At 39.4% G+C, this 19601-nt stretch overlaps 1 protein-coding gene across 1 annotated transcript in view; it reads right to left on the bottom strand.

Moving 5' to 3' along the window:
* Positions 1–1135: 1135 nt before the first annotated feature.
* DLGAP2 (DLG associated protein 2) overlaps positions 1136–19601 on the bottom strand; it is a 410760-nt gene continuing 392294 nt past the window's right edge. The window contains exons 12-14 of the mRNA XM_042817501.1: positions 12953–13044; positions 7293–7445; positions 1136–4939 (exon numbers count right to left, since the gene is read on the bottom strand). Of these exons, the coding sequence (XP_042673435.1) occupies positions 4721–4939; positions 7293–7445; positions 12953–13044 (464 nt within the window). The 3' untranslated portion in view covers positions 1136–4720. The remainder of the gene's footprint in view (positions 4940–7292; positions 7446–12952; positions 13045–19601) is intronic.

Raw genomic sequence — 19601 nt, 5'->3', positions numbered from 1 at the left:
GAGGCTTACTAAGATCTCGGAGGAAGGGCTCAGCTCCTGCACCTGTTGATAGATGCACCCTCCTGGTGGAGCTCCTTCATCACCACAACCTCACGCCATCATAAACAGAAAAGGCAAAGGTTGTTTCGGAAACATGATTTGATTAAATTCTGTCCCTGCCTACAAGATCAGCATTGCTCTCTCCTCTCCTCTGCTTTGCTCAGGTTTTCCTCCTGGTTCATCGAGTCTCACTACCTATTTGGCACAGGTGTGGACCAGGAGAGTCTCTAGCTGCTAGGAGGGTGGTGTGGAAGGAAACTCCCTGGCAGCATGGGGGCAGGCAGGAGGGCCCTCATGCCCTCAGCTCTCCAGGCCAGCATCCAGGTGTGGGAAGGGGAACTGCCTGCAGGGAGCCCAGCCTGGAGTTTGCATGTCCTCTAATAAAGTGCTTGGAGATCCTTCTGGATGAAAGGCACTGTGTAAATGTAAGTATCAACCTGCTGGCCACCAAGAAGCACCTCTCTAAACATTGAAGGCTTTACTGATACTCCTCACCTGGAATGTAGCTCACCAGTGCCATCACCACAAGGTAATTGCTCTGGGAATAGCAGTGGGAGTAACACCGCCCCATACTTCATTCCAACACTGCCTCATACAAAAGCTCCTGCTCCAAGGGATGTCACAGCTTTTCAGCACACACTCCTGGGCACCCGGAGCTACCAGCCCAAACTCAGACCTTGTGTGATCATGCACGAAGCATCCCCTGTTGGGTTGGCATCTGATGCGTCCCCAGCTTTGGTGCCATAATGCCAGTGGGGACACCAAACCCACAGACTGGCCTGGGCGAGCTCCAGGGACTGGATGCAATGGCTGAGACGGGTGGATCTGGGGGGATTCACCCCATGGATCGCAGCAGGGCCTGCAGAGACCGCAGGTCACTTATGGCACACAAACACTTAGGGAGAAAGTATTCTCCTTGCAAAACCACCAAATGACCCCGATTTCCCTCGCTTTAATCTAGACGTAGTGCCAAAGGAGTAGAAACTAGGTTATTAATTTACTGATACAGCAGGAAACATAAGCTTATTTTAAAACAAATAATTTCTATTATATGAAATGTACTATATAGACAGGAAATCCACACAGCTTCCTATGCACGCTTTAATTCCTTCCTGGTTATCTCAAGTCTAACATAGTGACAAGGTATAAGCATAAATTAAAATGTAATTTTTTGGTATTAAACTATACAACATGATTAGTCTTTGCACACTGCCAAAGGCCATTCCAATCAGGTCAACAAGAAATAATAAAACACTCCATAATATACTTCACCAATTTACAAAGAATTTCAAATCTGAAAAAAAATGTACAAAGCAAAATAAGTATGGCAGATACCAACAATTTCACCAGTCAGGTTTTTCTTTATTTAAATCTTCACAATTCTGTTTATTATACTTGTGTTTTACAGGCAATGAAGAAATGAATGGAGACTTTCTATAATTTTAATCAGTGAAAATAAGTATTAGTCCAATTAGTGTTCAATTAAATGCTATTTCCAGCTGTTCTGTGTGTATGCACTCCATGATGTCCACTAGCAGAAAGCATTCTACTTTCTCTGTTAGTGTTTAGTTATGTTCCTCCTATGCTGGTTTTGTAACTGAATCTTATTTTGATGCTAGGGAGTCAGATCACAGTTGATCTGTTAAGATCATGTTAAGGTACCATGTGCTGTGTTTCTCACATTGGGGACCAAGGCAATTTGATTTATCTGCAACACAAGTATGATAAGCATAATGTTATTTTTCTAAATGAACCGGATGTACAATATGTAGATAGAAATGGCTTATCTGCCTGTAATGATAGAATGTTACCTGTAGAAGAATTTAATATATTGCACTTTGAAATATAACATGCACAGATAACATATTATCAAATCTTTCAGTAAGCATCTAATTTGCATCTAATTTAATTTTGATTCCTTTTTTTTTCTTTCTTCTTTTTTAGAACAAAGGTGGAACAAAAAGAAATCACACATATCCAAAACTTATATTGAACATATAAGTAATGGCATGGGAAATATGGTAGAATACAGGGTTGGCATCATTTCTGCAGGCCTATTTTTGCCTGAGAACATCCAATATCATGGTAACATATAAAAATCACCAAAATATGATTCTCAATTAAAAACTTATATGGACTGCTCCAAGTCAGCATTATTAAGTCAACTGGGATCTAAATAAATCTATAATCTTTGTGGTTTTTTTTCACCATATGTCTCCATAAGGTCTAGTTACCAGCAGGATCAGATTTAACTTGTCTTAATAGCACAGCATGACCTGTCCCTGCAGGTGGGGGTTTTCAAGCAAGTCATGTGTGAAGCAAAAGGGAAATCAGAGAAAACGTTATCCGCTGCCATATATGTATACAGCAGCTATAGATACAGATATGTGTGTGTGTGTATGCCTATTTCAAATTTCCTTAATCTAGGAAAGGCTCTAGTTTTCTGTGGATACTTCTAATCAGCAGCTCCACATTAAATAACATATTAGTTTTCAACACTAAAGATGCCAATGTCTGCAAGTACATTTGTGTTTAAAATAGTGAAACAAATATAGGAATTAGCATCAATATTGTACCCTACCCAGAATTCAGCTCTTTCCTTAATAGAAAATGCCTTGAAAACATGAAGGATGGGAAAGACAATGCTTTTATCTATAGAAGAATATTTCAGGGATTTTTTTCTTTTTTTTTTTTTTCTTTTTTTTTCATTTTTGAGGGATATACATTCGTCTTGGTTTTTGCTTCCAAACATAGTTTAAGGCTATTTGGTAAAGTATATACCAGATATCAGGCTCGATTTACAGGGCTTTCTCCTCACAGAAACATCTCAAAACCTCATCTCTAAAGATTCCCATCTTGAAGCTCAACACGCTTTATCAGGTGTGCTCCAAAGACAGAACTCATGCTTCATACTACACACTGTAGGAAAACAATGAAGGAAAAGGAAAAGAAATAAATAGAACCAAAGCAAAACAGATTAGAAGCAATGTCAGATCTGCATAACCTATGATAATTCACGTTTTCAGTCATCTGTCAGGCTGCAGGGTGTGTGGGACGTGGATTTAAAGTGCTCATCAGGTGAAGAACCAAAGTGCTAGAGTATAATTTAATAGCTGTTCTGCCTATGGCTAAATACATTAAATACATTGCATTTGTTAAAGCAGGTAAACAGGAAATGTAGATGCGGCTGTCTGTCTCGGTGTGTTAACGCTGTTTTGACCTAAAGTAGTACAGAGGAGCTTTCAAACCTTGCAGTCGGAGTCTCTGGGTTACATATCTTATTGCGTCTTCACCTGAAGACTTCTAAGTGCTGGGCTGCTCGGGTGGCTCTGGAAGGTAGGTGAAGTGGAACATTTCTATCTTAGTTTATTTTAAACCAAAGCCTCTGGATTGTGGTAGTCACCACCTCTCTCGTAATAGTGAGAGGCTTGAAAATACATTATTTTCCTTATATTCCACGGCTGGAAATCAATTATCTCTTGAATCATGTTTGTTACATGTGAAGCAAGCAAGAAGCTTTTTCTTGCTGTAACTGATACTGCATAGAAAAATAGTTCTAAAAAAAATACAACTGTAAACCACAGTTCACCTTTACCTTAACATAACCATTTAAACTTAGATTTACTCACCACTCACATTCATATTTCTTAAACTGTTTACAACATCACAACTGGCATTTTAAACAAGCAAGATTTTTTTTTTTTTTCTCAAGGATACCCTGGAAACTCAATTGATAGAACATTTTGAGAGTTTGAAGTATTACACGTAGCGCAGCTCTTGAAATAAAAGGGAGGATCATGAAACGAACATTAACACATAAAAGAACTGTTAAAAATGCGATGAGTGTTCCAAAGGAGTAAGTATAACTTTTTCTTTACACATCTTGCTACAGAAGATCTAACTTTTTAAGGCTTCCATTTTCCTTTCACCCATCACTCAAGTCCTCTTGCATTATAATTTTGCTTAGGTTTCAGAGTGTCGATATACTGCTAACAGCAAACGTTTCTCAGTGGGCATTCCCAACACCACCAGACTTGTATGCTTCTTGGTTTCTGATGAACTTTGGAGTTTTAGTGGCTGGATATCCCTGTTCATCTCCAGAAACGTGATATGACATGAGAGGCCTAATATTATTCTGCGGTAACAAAGATGAGAAGAGTGGCAGAGCACATGGGTAAATATTTTAGCTGGGTTCTGGGAAAAGAAACTGGAGGTCAGAGAGATAAATGGGTTCTTTCTTTCCTGCTCTTTACGTTTGTAGCACCTTCTACTTGGATTAGCTAATGCCTCTAGTGAATGGTGAGATGCACCCATTGATAGTTTGTTATTCTTATCCCTAATTATCACACATTTTATAAAAATATAAATAACAAAAAAGTAAGCTGGGTTCCATCTCAAGAGGTGTTTCTTGTTGTCCTCTGAGAATATACTGGATAAGTCAGGTCTCAACAAGCCCTATCCATTGTAGCTGATTGTAAGTCAGACAATAAATACAAAAGAAGTCGTTCTTGCGGTGAGCTCAGCAAATTCTGAGGAAATCAAAAGCATTCCACTGTGCTTATGGCACAAAGAACACAACAGCAAGGGCATATTTATGGAGAGAATGAGACAAAAATTACCAGGTAAGTGACAAACTGTACAAGCATTTTGTCTAAAAAAGGAACTCTGCAGCATTCTGTCTTTAAAGCCGGGTTTGAGCCTCTGGGATGTATATCTCGATGCTGTCTGCACGCTCTGTGGCTGAATTCTGCCGGAAAGAGGCCGCCCTCTTAGCAGCCATGAGCCGCCTTCTGGCTTCTTGTCGCTGCCTGTCAGGTAGGTCCAGAGATTTTTCTCTTGTGATGGGGAATTTTCCTTTTGGGGGCTTCTTTGGTACAGGAGGAGGAACCTTTCTTTCTTCCTAAAATAGGGTATTAAAATAGAAGGTAAATGGCGTGCGGAAGATACCATCAGCAGAACATGCAAATCAAAGACATACAGTGCCAAATACTCATTACATACATCAAGCATGCTCGGTTTCTGCTCTAAAATCAGGTGATTAATGGATTGCGTGAATGGCTATCCATTCCAGAAACACTGACAAAAACCTGTTATTTCAGCACAAAATCTGTAGTCCTGTGCCTTAAAAAAGACTAGGCTTCCTTTCACTGGCCTTGCAGATATCCTACACATGCAGTCTACGTACCTCACTTTCACGTGAATTTGCTCAGTTTTCTCTGACACATTATTACACTCATTATAAACAGAAACACACACTGGCTCTCCAATAAGAATGCAGCGCATCTGTGTGGTCTGATCAAGTGAAAAGACTGTCTAAGATTAGCAGGATGTAATTTTTAATTAAATTAATCATACTGAGTTTAGCCTCAGCTGGATACGAAATAGCAGCTGTGTATACATATCTATTAGTTTAGTCTCCTCTATGGATTGCTAAATGGAAGCATGCAAGCACCAGCCAAAGAGAGAACATAAGTTAATTGTTCTCCTTGCCAGCCTGGACCGTTTTAAAGAAAATTATGCTGAAGAATTGGCAAACTACAAAGCAAGAGTCAATAGATGTGCTATCAAAGTAGCTGCCAATGGCTTATACAGGTTTTATATCAAGAACTATTTTGAGATATGAAATTGATATTGTACTCCATTTATAGACTGTGGAATATCATATAAGGGCCTTGAAAAGATATTGTAGAAGCACAGAATCATATAAAAGTTTAGGTTGGAAGGGACCTCTGGAGGCAATTCATTATAACATTCCTTCAAAAGCCACTTGAAATTAGATCCAAGGTTGATGTTATACCAGGTTTTTCAACATCGTGTTTAATATTGGCCAAATATCTCCAAAGATGGAGAGTCCACAATTTCATATGTATAGTGTGATTATTATAATAATCTTTCTGCTGGATCACTTCTTACAGTAATTGTAATAGTCCAAAGTATGGGCTGTTCCTTATGGAGAACACAGTTAATTTGAGGCACAGCAGGATTCAAACAAATATAAAAAGGTGAACTGCAGAATCATCTTTTTTTTTTTCTTTCTTTCTTTTTTTTTTAATTCTGAAAATTCTGAATCTACTACCAAAATGCATTAGCCAAGACTAGAGTTAAATTTATTTAAGAATATATTTCAACATTCCCAACTCAGCAAAACAGTGCATCAGCCTAAGTTGCTATTCTCCATGATAGACAGCTCTCCCAGTCTTTATTTTCTCTTCTTCCTGTTTTTAGACAGGAACATAAGGGCTCCATTCCTGCTGTCCCATCTTATTATTTTTTCACTTTTACTTATTTTCCTCTTAGGAACATCACTGTTGCTGTCACTATAATAATTTCTTACTTCCAGTTGTCACTAGTAAGCAAGAGTTGCAAACTCACCATCCACCAACCAGTTGGCTGAAAATTAAAATCCAAGAGGAGCATGAAGAAATGAAAGAGTTGTCAAAATGCCTCCTAATTCCTCCCGAACCAAGCAAGAATTCACCTGAGGCCAACAGTACTGACTCAAACCAAATGCTGCCGTCATCTGACTGATAAAATTATCAGCAAGGGTAGTGGGATAATTCGGGTATGGGAAAGAGCTCTGGGAAGGGGAAAGGCAGTTTGGGAATCAAGTGCTTGTAGGCATGGTGCCACGTGCTTTGGAAGCATAGTGGCCAGGGGTATCTCCCAGGCAGTGGGATTGAAACTGAGAAATGCGGGCAGCTGGCCAAAAGCACTCTTTTCCCCCCAGAATTTCTATAGGCCAAACTTTGGCTTGACCAACACCATGTTCTGCCACTTGTACCAGCATCAATTATTTATGCGAGCAGGATTGATTGCTGTAGCTCAGGTTTGAGCTGGCCCAGAAGGAACAACATGCTGCAGTCCATCTTGATTGAATTCTTGGGCTACTGTTCTCAATCTGAATTAGTCAGAACATGTTTCAGTTCTTGGTTTTTTTTTTTTTTTTTTTTTTTTTTTAATATGAAGCCAGATAAATTCAAGAGAAGTTTTATGCAGCGGAGAGACAAGATTTTGCAAAATCCATTTTCTTTGTTAACACAGTTCAGCTCAACATTGTTAAAAGGAAAAACAAACAAACAAACAAACAACCACACTGTTATGAGTGATGAGGGTTTCCATTTACAAGTTGGGCCACAGTCAGCTGTTTTCCTTCTTTGGCTTAGAAACCTACCACATTTCCCTACCGAATTTAAAACATGGAAGCTACAGTACTGTAAATGGGAGGGAAATGGTATTGCCCATGGTCTGCTTACCTTCCTTTCAGGTGATTCTATTATTTTCCATTCATTGAGTTTCAACTGGTGCAGTTCATCAAACTTCATGCTGACATCTTCAATTGAGAGCTGCAATAAGTCCCAGAAACCTGCCAGGTCCTGGGAAGTTGGTCTTGGCATGGCACTCGGGTCCTGTCATGCACAAAAGAGAGAATATGAATAGAGCAGGAGGCTTTAAACAAAGTGATTTGAGGTAGGAAGGGAACTGCCCCAGTTCATTTTGCTGCACTGCTGCTCAGGGCAAAGGCTACATGTGCTCTGCAGCTGTGAGCTGTGACTGAAAAGCTGTGCCTCCCATACAACTTGGGTACAAATAAGTGAGATTTCCTGCACTGGCCTTTCTGGATCTGAGAATCATGGGAAGCCTCTCAACACCATCTGCTGTGCTGACCTTCATTTCTAAAATGTAGCATGCTGACAGACTCTGCCTGCTGATTATTAAATGGAATAGGGATGTGGCTTATATTCTAGGTATACTGAAGTTTTGTTAAAAATTACAGACATCATAGGTAAGTGAAACAACCAAACAACACCGCAAGAAAATTGTCAACTTATGCTGGATTTTATTACGTTTTCCTGGGTTTTCAAATGGACATGTAAGGTAGAAAATCTGGATGGGGATGTTTATTAGAATTTTGTTTCCCATGGGGTAGAATCACGCTCAGTAACTGTGCAGATACTATTCCCATTTACCAAGGTTAGGTAGTTATTAGCTGAATGTCAATGTTGGATAAAAAATTACCTAAAAAATAGTATACAGACTCTGTACCCCATATCTTGAGCCCTGATGCTTGTTCAAGAGGACAAGTTTGTCACTTCAGTGAAGTAGGGTTTAATTGGCAAACATCTCTGTGAAGATGATGGGCAAATGTCTATCAGAGAAGTATGTAGGTCACTCTGAAAGTAAGACCTCATATTTATTTCCATGGAAACTACAACAGTTATAAAAAACACAGTAATACTGTTAGATAGAGCAAATTCTCACCTACGAAACACTATTTTTCAACATAGTCCTCACCACTTTCACTAGCAATGAACAAGAGCTTTCATGTTGCACACTCGTAACAATCTGCACCAGTTGAGGTTATCCACAGTCACTGTTATCCACTCTCCACTGCTGAAATGCACCACCGCCACTTCACTGCGCTCGCATTTACTTTTTTGGTCTCCATAAATGTTCAAAAAGCATTGATGAATGTCAATGGGTGCAATTCTTTCTGCACAGGGAAATTCAGTGACACAACTTTGCTTTCTACGCACTTTCATGTCAGACATCGTCTTGTCAGACTGCCCCTCTGCTGCCATCCGTCACATGACAACAAAATGTAATGGAATATTGGTGGAAAGTTATACGCCTCTGACATCACATGCCAATGTAATAAATCAGGAGGCATTATATTTGGAACAGCCCTTGTAGGTCTACACAGTGGAACTGAGAGTAACACAGTTGAAATCAACCCAAAAATGCTCATAATCTCCTTCCCAGGCCAAAGTTAAAATGGCTAATTTAATAAATAAACAGTGGTGTTATCGACTGAGCAAGGCTCTGTGTCCCATATGCTCAGCATCTAAAGGATGAAGGCATTCTATGCAATGAGCACAGCTTCACATAGTTACCTAAAACCTAGGAAAGAGATAAATCAGCATTTATTTTCCGCTTCTCCCTTGATTTTCATGTTCCTAGGGGTCTTACGGTAGGGACTGCTATTTAAATTTGGATTTCCTCACTGTGGGAGCTGAGTGGCTGGAGCTGGGTATGACACCTTGCCCTCCTGACCCTTCCCCATTTTCACAGGCCTCCTTTGGATGCTCTCTAATATTTTTATGTCCTTCACTTATTGTGGTACCCAAACCTGCACTCAGTGCTTGAGGTGGGGCCACATAGTGCAGAACAGAAGGTGACAACCCCTCAACTAACTGCTGTGCTGGGCCTGGGACACCCCAGGGTATGGTTGGCCCTTTGGTCTGCCAGGGAACACTGCTGACTGAGATTCAACTTGCCATCATCCAGAAGCCCCAGATTCCATCAGGCTGCTCTCCAGCCTCTCATCACAGAATCACAGAATCATAGAATGGCCAGGGTAGGAAGGGACCTCAAGGATCATGAATCTCCAGCCCCCCTGCCATGCAGGACCACCAACCTCCCCATTTAATACTAGACCAGGCTGCCCAGGGCCCCATCCAACCTGGCCTCCAGGGACGGGGCATCCACTGCTTCTCTGGGCAGCCTGTTCCAGCAACTCACCACTCTCTTGGTAAAGAACTCATCCTCCACTGCATACATATAGCCAGGGTTGCCCCATCCCAGCTGTAGAATCAGGCACTTACTATTGTGAAGCCTCATGCATCTGGTGATTGTCCAGCTCTCCAATTTGTCAAGACTGTTAAGATCCCTCTCTCTGCAAGGCCTCTCTACTCTTAAGGGAATCATCAGTTCCTGACAATTTAGTATTGTCTGCAAACATAGTATAACTTCAAGTCCTGTATCCAAATCATTGATAAGAACATTAGAGAGAACTGGTCCTAAACTAGAGCCATGCAGAAATCTTTGCTAGAAAAGCTTTTGTCTAATGGGGAATTTGAGGACTAGTAGTTACTACGCAGATTATAAGAGATTTCTGGAAAACACGATACAACTCTAGATTAGTATTCACTGAAAATGACCATATTGGGTAGATCCCTATTTACTTTAAAAGCACTGACAACATGTGTCAGTGATATTAATTATTCTAGAGAGGTCAATATTACAGGCTTCAAGAACTGACTAGTGTGAAATCTGTCAGCAACATATATTACATTGCAATCTGTTCTCTCCAGTCTGGTCTCCTCAGTCTCTCTCCTCAGTTTCCTCTGCACAGCCAGAAAGTGATGCCACTCGCGGAAATGCCATTGACTTCTGAATTGAGGGTAATTGCTCTTCTGTACCTTTGTGCTCCACTCATCCCTGCTGCACAAGAGCACAGCTTCCAGCGCGGCTGGGAGAGGAGCATGCGGTGCATCATACGGACACAAGAGGGCTGCCTCCTGCTGCTATAGCTTATGGATCCACAGCACATGGATGAGTGCTAGTAAAAATTATTGCTACTACAGTTAACTGAGTTTTGAGAAGATTGGCTTAAAGCTGCTTTTTTTTTTTTTCCTTTTTTTTTTTTTTTTTTTTTCAGAAGTGGCTTCTTTGTTCTTATTGTGTTTGGAATTCGGCTTTGCAGCTCTCTTTCAAAAGGAAGCCTAAAGCAAGCAAAAAGTATTCAGCCGATGCTTGTGTTGCTCTGGTTTTGCCTGCAACCATGACATACTTAGCGATGATCTCAAGAGCTGAGCAGAATGTCTGCTGACTGGAGTATGGAGGAGGACACTTCAAAGAAAAACATTATCTTATAAAAGACAATGTGAATAATTCACCAGGAAGTAGTCACTAATCAGGGATGCTTTTTTTAGTAAGAACTGTATACTGTAAGAGATAGGAGCTCAATTCTTATAAAAAAAAATCATTGAAGCTGGTTGGTTTTATGAATTTATCCTGAATGAGACATCTTAACCAACAGCATCATCAAATGTGATCCTTGAAACTGTTCAGATTCTTTAGAACAATCCATAAGCCATGGAGAAATTTCAATGTAAGCGTGTTCCTCTTCCTAAGACATTGCTGCATTTTTGAATTGGCAAAAGTAGCTGCTGTTCTCTGTCCTATATTTACAGTTACTGTTGTTGAATACTGTTAAAGAAACCAATGTGTTGGAGCCTTGTAAGTGCCAGATGTACTGCAGTAGCTGTTATCTGTGAGCATTCCCATGGAGGACCAAGATGCTGCTGCCAGAGAATATGGAATGTCTGCTGTAGATGTGGGCTAAGTGACTAAGAACAAACACTACTACTACTCATAAGAAGAAAAGTTCAAAACACGAATGAGCTAAAAGTCCAGTTCTGCATTTGTTCCTTTATGCAAAGCCCATTGGTGATTTAAGTGATTGGTGAAAAATACTCAGAGCGCAAATCTCCAAAACGGAGTAAAGCTGCTGGTATGGAGTTCAAAGGTTTATTATCCATATAAGAAGGAGAGAAATAAAATCTTGCCTTTTTTTTTTTTTTTTTTTTTTTTTTTTTTTATAAAGCTGTCTCGAAGTTCTGGATTCCTCCTATTGCTTTTGCAGTAATGACATGCTAAAGCTTCCAAACAGCCATCAGCTGTGCAGAGCAGGAGCTGCTCTTGTTATTACAGTAATGCTCTCAAGCACAATTCCCGGACCCACTTGAAGGAAAAGCGAAGTGGAGAGCAGGTTGGGCTCTCTAAATCTTATTTTGCATAGCTTAATCAGTCAGGAAATGGAGGGAAGTCTGAAATTTACCATATGACAATTTTAGATTTTAAGGAAGATTTCCTTCTTTCACTATCAAACAAATGGAGAAACAGTAGCACATATGATACACTTGATATTACAAACTTGGTCATCTCCTGCTTGCCTGACTTTGCATATTTCCTCTGTCATTCTGTAAAAGCTATTAAAGTTCTTGTTTTGACAGACTCTTTGAAGTGGATAATTGGATTCTTTCCTAATGAGGACCATATATCTTACATTTTTCTATCAGAAGATAGGACATGGTTGGCAAGACTCTCTCAGTATTTGATTACCGTTTCAGGAATTCTAGATATGAAATGTTATGAATGGAAAATAGCACATAAGTCTCTGCAGAATTACTTTTGCCTTAAAAACCTGTGCAGTAAATACTAGCAAATGAGGAAATGTGTCTAATCAGACAAACAGCTTGCATCTGCTGTAATGCATGCAGCAAAATTCAGAGCTTTTAATATACGAGATAGGGACAGTCAAAAGTTACACTTCATTTTCAAGTGAGCCAGAGATTGTAGGTGTTCTACCATCAGACTTAGCTAGAAGCATTATGTTCTTCTATTTCTTAGTATCATCTTGCCACAGCGTTTATATCACTGATGGCTGCTGTCATATTAACGAAGATAACATTTCGAATCAAATTAGTGTCTAATGAACTTCCAGAACAATAGCAGTAACTCCTGCAAGTAATATACTGCATCTGCTCCTTTCGCCCTAGGACATCTTATATATAATTGGCAATGCAAATTATGAAGCCCAATTTTATGAACACTCTGTATGTTCTCATTTCCAAGATCAGTCCCATTTTCAGGTAGGTAGAGAGCTGCATCGTGTCTCCTACTATTCTCTGCTTACTGTAATTTGAAAAACGGCTTTTCTCACCAGAAATACAGTTACTATTTTAGGGTACTACAAAAATAAGCCACAATATTATGTCTAAGAAAACTTGCGTTTGTTCCCTTCTCATCCTTTTTTCTCTTTAATAAGGACAGCAAAAAAAGAAAAGACAAAACACAGATAGTCTAAAATTACTGAAATTACATTTGCTTTGCTAAAAGATGTACTAACACAATACTTAGAGATTAAATTAAAAAAAAAAATAAAAGAGGAACAGCGAGACAAATGTGAGACATGAAAATGAGAATGTTACCATGTATGTACTCTACATTTTCTGTTGTTTTTGCCTTTGAATTAAAAGCATTAAGTTCTACAATTTACAGTTAAATTCTGTGTAATATTAGGTATGAGTACTCATAAACTCTTCAAGAATGGCCAGAGATGGAGACTTACCAGATTTTGCTGACAGAGCCAATAAAACTGCTGGAATTTCTGAGACATGAGGAGCTGAGCACTTCCAACAGCACTTCGGATCTTGCCTAGGACTAAGCACACAGAGAGGTTATTAACAATAGATGTTTTGGCAGCAAAAGGAAATGCCATCTCAAAGAAAATGTAACTGGAATTACAGGTTAGTTTGTAATGGAAATAAATATTTTGCCCCTTCTGATTATCCACATAAAATATTTTTTAAGAGATAGGGATATAGAGAAGCTCCATGTCATCTTTCCTTTTGAAAACAGTAAATGATGTATTAGTAACAAAGAACTACCAAGCCTGTGTTTGCTTAAGAAAGTAGAAAAGAAAAATGAAAGGAATGCACAGAGCTTCCTGAAGTAGGCACATAGACATAAGGTTTTGAGAATAATCTTGAATTCCAATGTAAATAATTTTTTTTTTTTTTTAAAAAAAGCTCAGTGATAAGCATTATCACCCTGATTTTCATTGATTTATTCATTTATTAGAAAATGCATTAATTCTGACCTGACGAAGCACTTAACTGCAAATAATTCAGTAGGACTACTGATGCTGAGACTAGTAAGTCAACACCAAATTTAACAGTCTATCAGCTTTTCTAGATTTATCTCTTATGTACCACCAGGCACAATTAACAAAAGTAACATTACAGACATATCCAGGAACATCACTTATTTTTTTCCTTCAGTATTGTCATTTTATTGTCATTGTATGATTAATGAGTTAATACAGAAATTTTCCTTACTTAGATGCTTAAAATAACCTTACTGCCTTTGCATAATATTCTGTTAAGAACACAAGTAATGCTTTATTTATATGAACCCATGAAGACATTTTCTAAATGCATTACAGACACAGAATAAAAGCCCAATGGAAGCTGGAGCTAGACTTGCTTTTGTAAATTGAGAGCTGTTGAAATACTCTTGCCTCAGTAAGCAGGTGGGTGCCTGTTTCCTGTGATGTCAAAGGGAGCTTTAAATGTACTTTAAGTTACGTCTTCTGATTCTGCAATCAAAAATGGCTTCTATCACTGTGGATGATCCTTGGATGAAGCCTCTTTAATCTGTCTGTACTGCAGAGCAAGGTTAACATGTTAAAATATAATGTAGACCAGACCATAAGGATGAGATCTTTAGAGGAATTGTGTGTCTAAGACATTCTGTGGTAGGGGACATTACGTGTTGAAGGTTGGAAAATACATGAAGACCAAAGCATGGGAGCTTCAGACAAGGGGAGGACAAAAGCTCGTGCTCCAGGACTTTGTTAAATTGTTGAAACCCTCATGGTTTGTTGGACTTTCTGTACTGCCAGTGTACTGGCCATTTACAGTGTGCAGAAGCACTGAGGGAAGAGATCAAATTCATTTTATTTGACTTTGCTTCTAAGAATCAGCTGTCTAAATAAAAATTTCTCTATGCTTTATGAAAGGAAGGAGCTCATCAGCTTGCTCATGTTAGGTACTTATTTTTAGATGAGACGGACCTCTTCCTAATGATCCTATTTCTATTGACTAGAGTGCCTGAGGGAACTGGATTATCTGAGAAAACCAGCTCTTCTTGGACTTCCACATTTTTGTGGGATAAATACCATACTTCAGTTGGTAGCAGTATGCTTTCCTCACCAAATTGCACTTCCTTATGCTGCAAAAGCAACATTTTAAAAGGCACAATAAACTGAGGTCTCAGAGAAAGATTAAGATTTCCGTAAAACATCCAGATCTTTATATAATATTTAGTGGAAAGATATAGAAAGGTAGGTGTAGGGGTGATGTAGTAAATGCTCGTACGTCTTTTATCATAGAATGGTAGAATCACAGAATGGCTGAGTTGAAAAGGACCTCAAATATCATCTAGTTTCAATCCCTGTACAGAGTTGCCAACCACCAGACCAGGCTGCCCAGAGCCACATCCAGCCTGGCCTTGAATGCCTCCAGGGATGGGGCATCCACAACCTCCTTGTGCAACCTGTTCCAGTGCGTCACCACCCTCTGTGTGAAAAACTTCCTCCTAGTATCTGACCTAAACCTCCCCATCTCAGTTTTATGTTGAACATCCTCATCATTTCAGGGAACCAACTTGATGATTAATGAGATGCCTAGGGTTGAATGAAACTACAATAGCACAGCAGAACTGAACTGCAACATTTAATATAGAAACTATTCAATGCTTGCTGAGAGAATCTGAAAGCTTAAAGCTCATTTTCTGTAAATGCATACATATTTCATAACCTTAAAAGCATAGATAAATTTGTTGAGCTGTGGCTCTCAAACTCTATTTTGCTTTCTGTTAGACAAACAGTTTACAGCTGTGCCACAATACTAAATTAAACAGCAATATGCATAATTCATCTGTCCCTTGTGCTACCCATTTCTGAAGGGGTTAAGTGTTTCAGGGCTGCATGAGTAATTCACTGGGGATTTATTTATGTTCAGTTGGCCAAATGAAATAAAACATTTTAATTGGTTTGGGGTTTTTGATCACCAAACTCCTCACTTTCCTCTGTGGAGTTATTGGCTTAGGAAAAGCAATGTTCTGGGTGTTTAAAACCTGTGCAAACACATAGAAATCTAAATAAAGAAGAACTGTTTCCTTTGATCTGAAACAAATTGCTTTCATTGTCTGTCAGAACTTTTAACAAAGGCAAAGATGTATCACCCAGGCTTTATCTTCCTTGTCCCTGGATGTTCTGTAGTACGGGACATAGGACAAACTATCAGGGTGGGGGGTCAGGATCCCTTCTTTCCTGAGATGAGGAATTTTGCCATAGCAGGTCCCTGGCACTGCCTTGCCAAACACTCCATACTCTATTCAGCAGAAAGATTCTGTAGGCCGAGGGATGTAACGCTTGTCTCGCAGGGAATACAGCTCAGTTTTAGCTTCCTCCATTGAATTTGTAGCTCACAGCTCAAGTACAAAGCGTGATAAAAAAAACATTGGTTTTGGCCCTCCCATAGAACCTTGACAGAATCTAGATCTGACTGATATATCCTAGTGAATGTCACCGTTATTCCAAACCCCAAATTAAATAAACATTTATTTGACCTTCATGATCATGAAGGACCACATTAACAGGCACCCGTGATTTAAAGCCCAGGCAGGCCAGAAAAGACTTAGGCACTGTCTGTGCAATGTTTTGTGTGACAACCTCCATTTCAGATGTCAGACACTGTGCTTCCAGGCCATCTGCATGTGTCACCAAGTCAAACCATATGCCATACAAGAGTAGATAATGACAAAACAAGGGGAAATGGTCTTAACTTGAAGGAGGGAAGATTTAGGTTGGATATCAGGGGCAAGTTCTTTACCAAAAGAATGGTGAGGCACTGGAACAGGCTGCCCAGAGAAGCAGTGGATGCCCCATCCCTGGAGGTGTTCAGGGCCAGGTTGGATGGGGCCCTGGCAGCCTGGTCTAGCATTAAATGGGGAGGTTGGTGGCCCTGCATGTGCAAGGGGGGTTGGAGATTCATGATTCTTGAGGTCCCTTCTAACCCGGGCCATTCTATGATTCTGCAGACTCTTAGGAAACAACCTTAGTCTGTCTGATGCCCGTCTCTCCAGAAGCACAGATCCCCACTGTGCTTGAGGAGAGGACTGCCAGAGCTACTCTACAGACAATGAGTTTAACTAACTTGCAGAACTAAGGCCCTGCTGCCAGGAATAACGTTTGCTGTGAAGGAGCCTACAGCACTGGTGAGCAGCCTTTCAAAAAGGCTCTAATAGTGGTGAATACACATGTATTACAGGCCTGCCATTTACTGAAGATCTAACTCTATTTCCATTTCAATAAGTAAATGAGACTTAATAAAACATAGAAGTTAGAATCTCTCATATTCATGCTACTCTGCTTTGCTGTAATTAAATTAAAGTATTAAAACACTTCAATTCATAATCTTTAGCACAATATTAATAGACAGCCAAAGCCTTGTCATTAATTTCATGCATTGGGGAATTATTCTGATGAGTGCAGATTGATTATCTCCATGAAAGAATGATGAATGTTACAGACTGGAGAGACTGAGATGTTTGGTGATGCTTAGAAGATTCTGCTTGTAAATAAGTGACGATAAAATCAATCACCAAACATAAACATACATAATTTCAATATAATTCATATACCTCCCCACCATTAAGATACTGGTATATTTACCTGAAATTCAGAAAAGAGTAACATAACCTTAATTCTTCTTCCTGATGCATATGAAACATTCTGTTTTTGTTGTGTGGTCCTGAACGTACGGCTTTTATTCCAAAGACATACAAAACCCTGACAGTGACTGCAGAAAATTCATATTCAGGATTTATACTCTTGATAAAGACTGTGCAAGTTCACTATAAACAGCGTGGACAATTCACACAAAGGCATATTGATTCCAGCAATATGCAGATTACAAGAAGTGTTACAAGTAATATTGTTTTATACATGTTGCATTGTTTGAGGAATACTGCAAGAACTTAAAATTGAATGCTGTTTCACCTCACAAATGCAGGGGGAGAAAAGTTAGACCTATGTTGACGAAATCAAGATCACAGTGTGATGTTATAACTCTATTTTTGATAGGTTAAAAGCTTTGCTCAGTTGCGTCACAAGCATTGGGAAACTACTGACAACCTGCTTCTGGCATTCATTCGTGCTACTTAAATGATGTGCTTTTAGTTTTTCATTTTCATTTGCTTTCATTTTTTTTTTTTTCCCTAAGCTGTGTGTGTCCTCCCATACACACTCTGAGGAAATATACCTGGAAAGGTATTTAAACTGTCATTTAGGTCACCCTAATTCAAAGCAGAACATGTAAACCAGAATGTTTGTTCAATCTGTAAATCTATACTTATCTAAACCTAAATCTAAATCAATCCTAAACATATGTCTTTTCCACTAACAACATAACAGACAGGCTATGTTTACAGTGAGATGATATTTTAGGACAGCACAGTTATCAATCAGCATTGTTACAGAGAGGAGGAAGGGCAATGGGATCCTTGTGAGCCGTGAGACTGTGCATGTTCACTTTTTTACCAAAATGGGGAAAACTAGAGCACAATATACATGCTAGGAGGAATTCTTGGATTCCTTACTATGGGACTCTCCTTTATTGACTTTAACTACCATTTCAGGGAAATTAAGACTTTCTGTAGCCATTTCCAACACTCCAAATGTCAATTTCAATAGCTCCTGAAGGGTAGAGTTGTGAGAAGCATTAGGAATTTATGTCATTAATTTATCTTTGGTTGAAGAATAATCTATATTTGGTCAAACACCTAAAGAAAACTTTTATGGGGGATTAACTGAAGGATGCACTGAAGTAAATTGATTGTGAGGTTTCTTTTCTCCAATTACTGTTTTTGTTACAACTCTTCTGTGTTACTAAAGCCCTTGCAGAATTTTGGAAATATCGATTGGAGGATTAGAAAGGAAAAATTCAGCATCCCTGGAATGAAGGGTTAAGGGGAGAGAAAGGTGATATTTTGAGCTCTCTCTAATGCCTGATATACCAGAGATCCCTTTACTTCAACAGGGCACAGCTGTGTCAGCAAAGCTTCTAACAGTGATGCAGAAGATGTCAGAAAAAGACTGTCTGCCAGCGTGATTAATACCAGACTTAAAAGCTCTGTTCTAACAAAGGAGAAATTTTTACACTGTGTTATCTTAGGATTTTGACATGGGAATAAAGTCTGGGGGGTACTCCATTTGACACAGCACTGTAATATTTCACTAGACAAATATTTGGCACTTGGGAGCCCAGTTGCCCTCTGCTTCCCTGTGTCACATCACACCTGATCCCACAACCCCCATATGGGCTCATGGGCTTTCTGCCTTCCTGTGCAAAGTCCTCTGCTCCCATCACGCAGCTCAGGAAATCTGGGCTCAGGCTGCACAGTCCTGGCCCTCTGCATCTTCAATAGCGCTGTGATAACTGGGAGTGTTTTTCTTGTCATCACCTACACGCCAGCAGTAGCCAAATACAATTTTCAGGGTGTAAAATGCAACTCCAGTCAGCACCCCAGAGAAACACATATTTTTGCTGGAAGACACCCTGCCGGTGCAAATGATAACATGCTTACCCTGGGAACACTTCCAGCCATGTATATATTTTATATATATATATGTATTCTCATAAAGGTTGAGAACACAAATAACTGCTCACACAGACAATAAATGAACTTCACAGAAACTCTGAGATGTGATTCATGGCAACTGACCAAACAAAAAAATAATGTCTGCAGAAAGAAAGCGGGAGAGGTTAGATTATTTTTGTTGCAGTGATTATCTTCTCCCTTTCCTAGACCTGATGAGTGAAGATCTTAGAACAACATTATGGGAGAAAAGCTACAGTGAAAGAAAAAAATCAATAGAGCAATCAGACAGCTTTCTGTGATCTCAGGGCTATTGTGCTAACACAGAAAATGAAATTGTTTTCTAAAATACAGTTCGATTTTAACTCTTCCCTTCATTAAAACAAAATTGAAGTGGTAGCATAACGACAGCCTTCTCATAGGAGATGCAAGGCTACCTTTCTTCTTCAGGTACAATTAGTATACCCTGGCCAACAAAAAGAACAATTCAGCATTAACAGTGACAGTTTGAATGTGCAAACTTTGCTGTCAAGTGTTATGGGAATAGTAGCTGC

This window comes from Centrocercus urophasianus, unplaced genomic scaffold, assembly GCF_019232065.1.
Source record: "Centrocercus urophasianus isolate 14NV4802_14NV808 unplaced genomic scaffold, USGS_Curo_1.0 seq_10, whole genome shotgun sequence".
NCBI classification, from domain to species: Eukaryota; Metazoa; Chordata; class Aves; order Galliformes; family Phasianidae; genus Centrocercus; species Centrocercus urophasianus.
The sequence above is the reverse complement of the archived record's forward strand: the minus strand, read 5'-3'. Positions and strand labels throughout refer to the sequence as shown.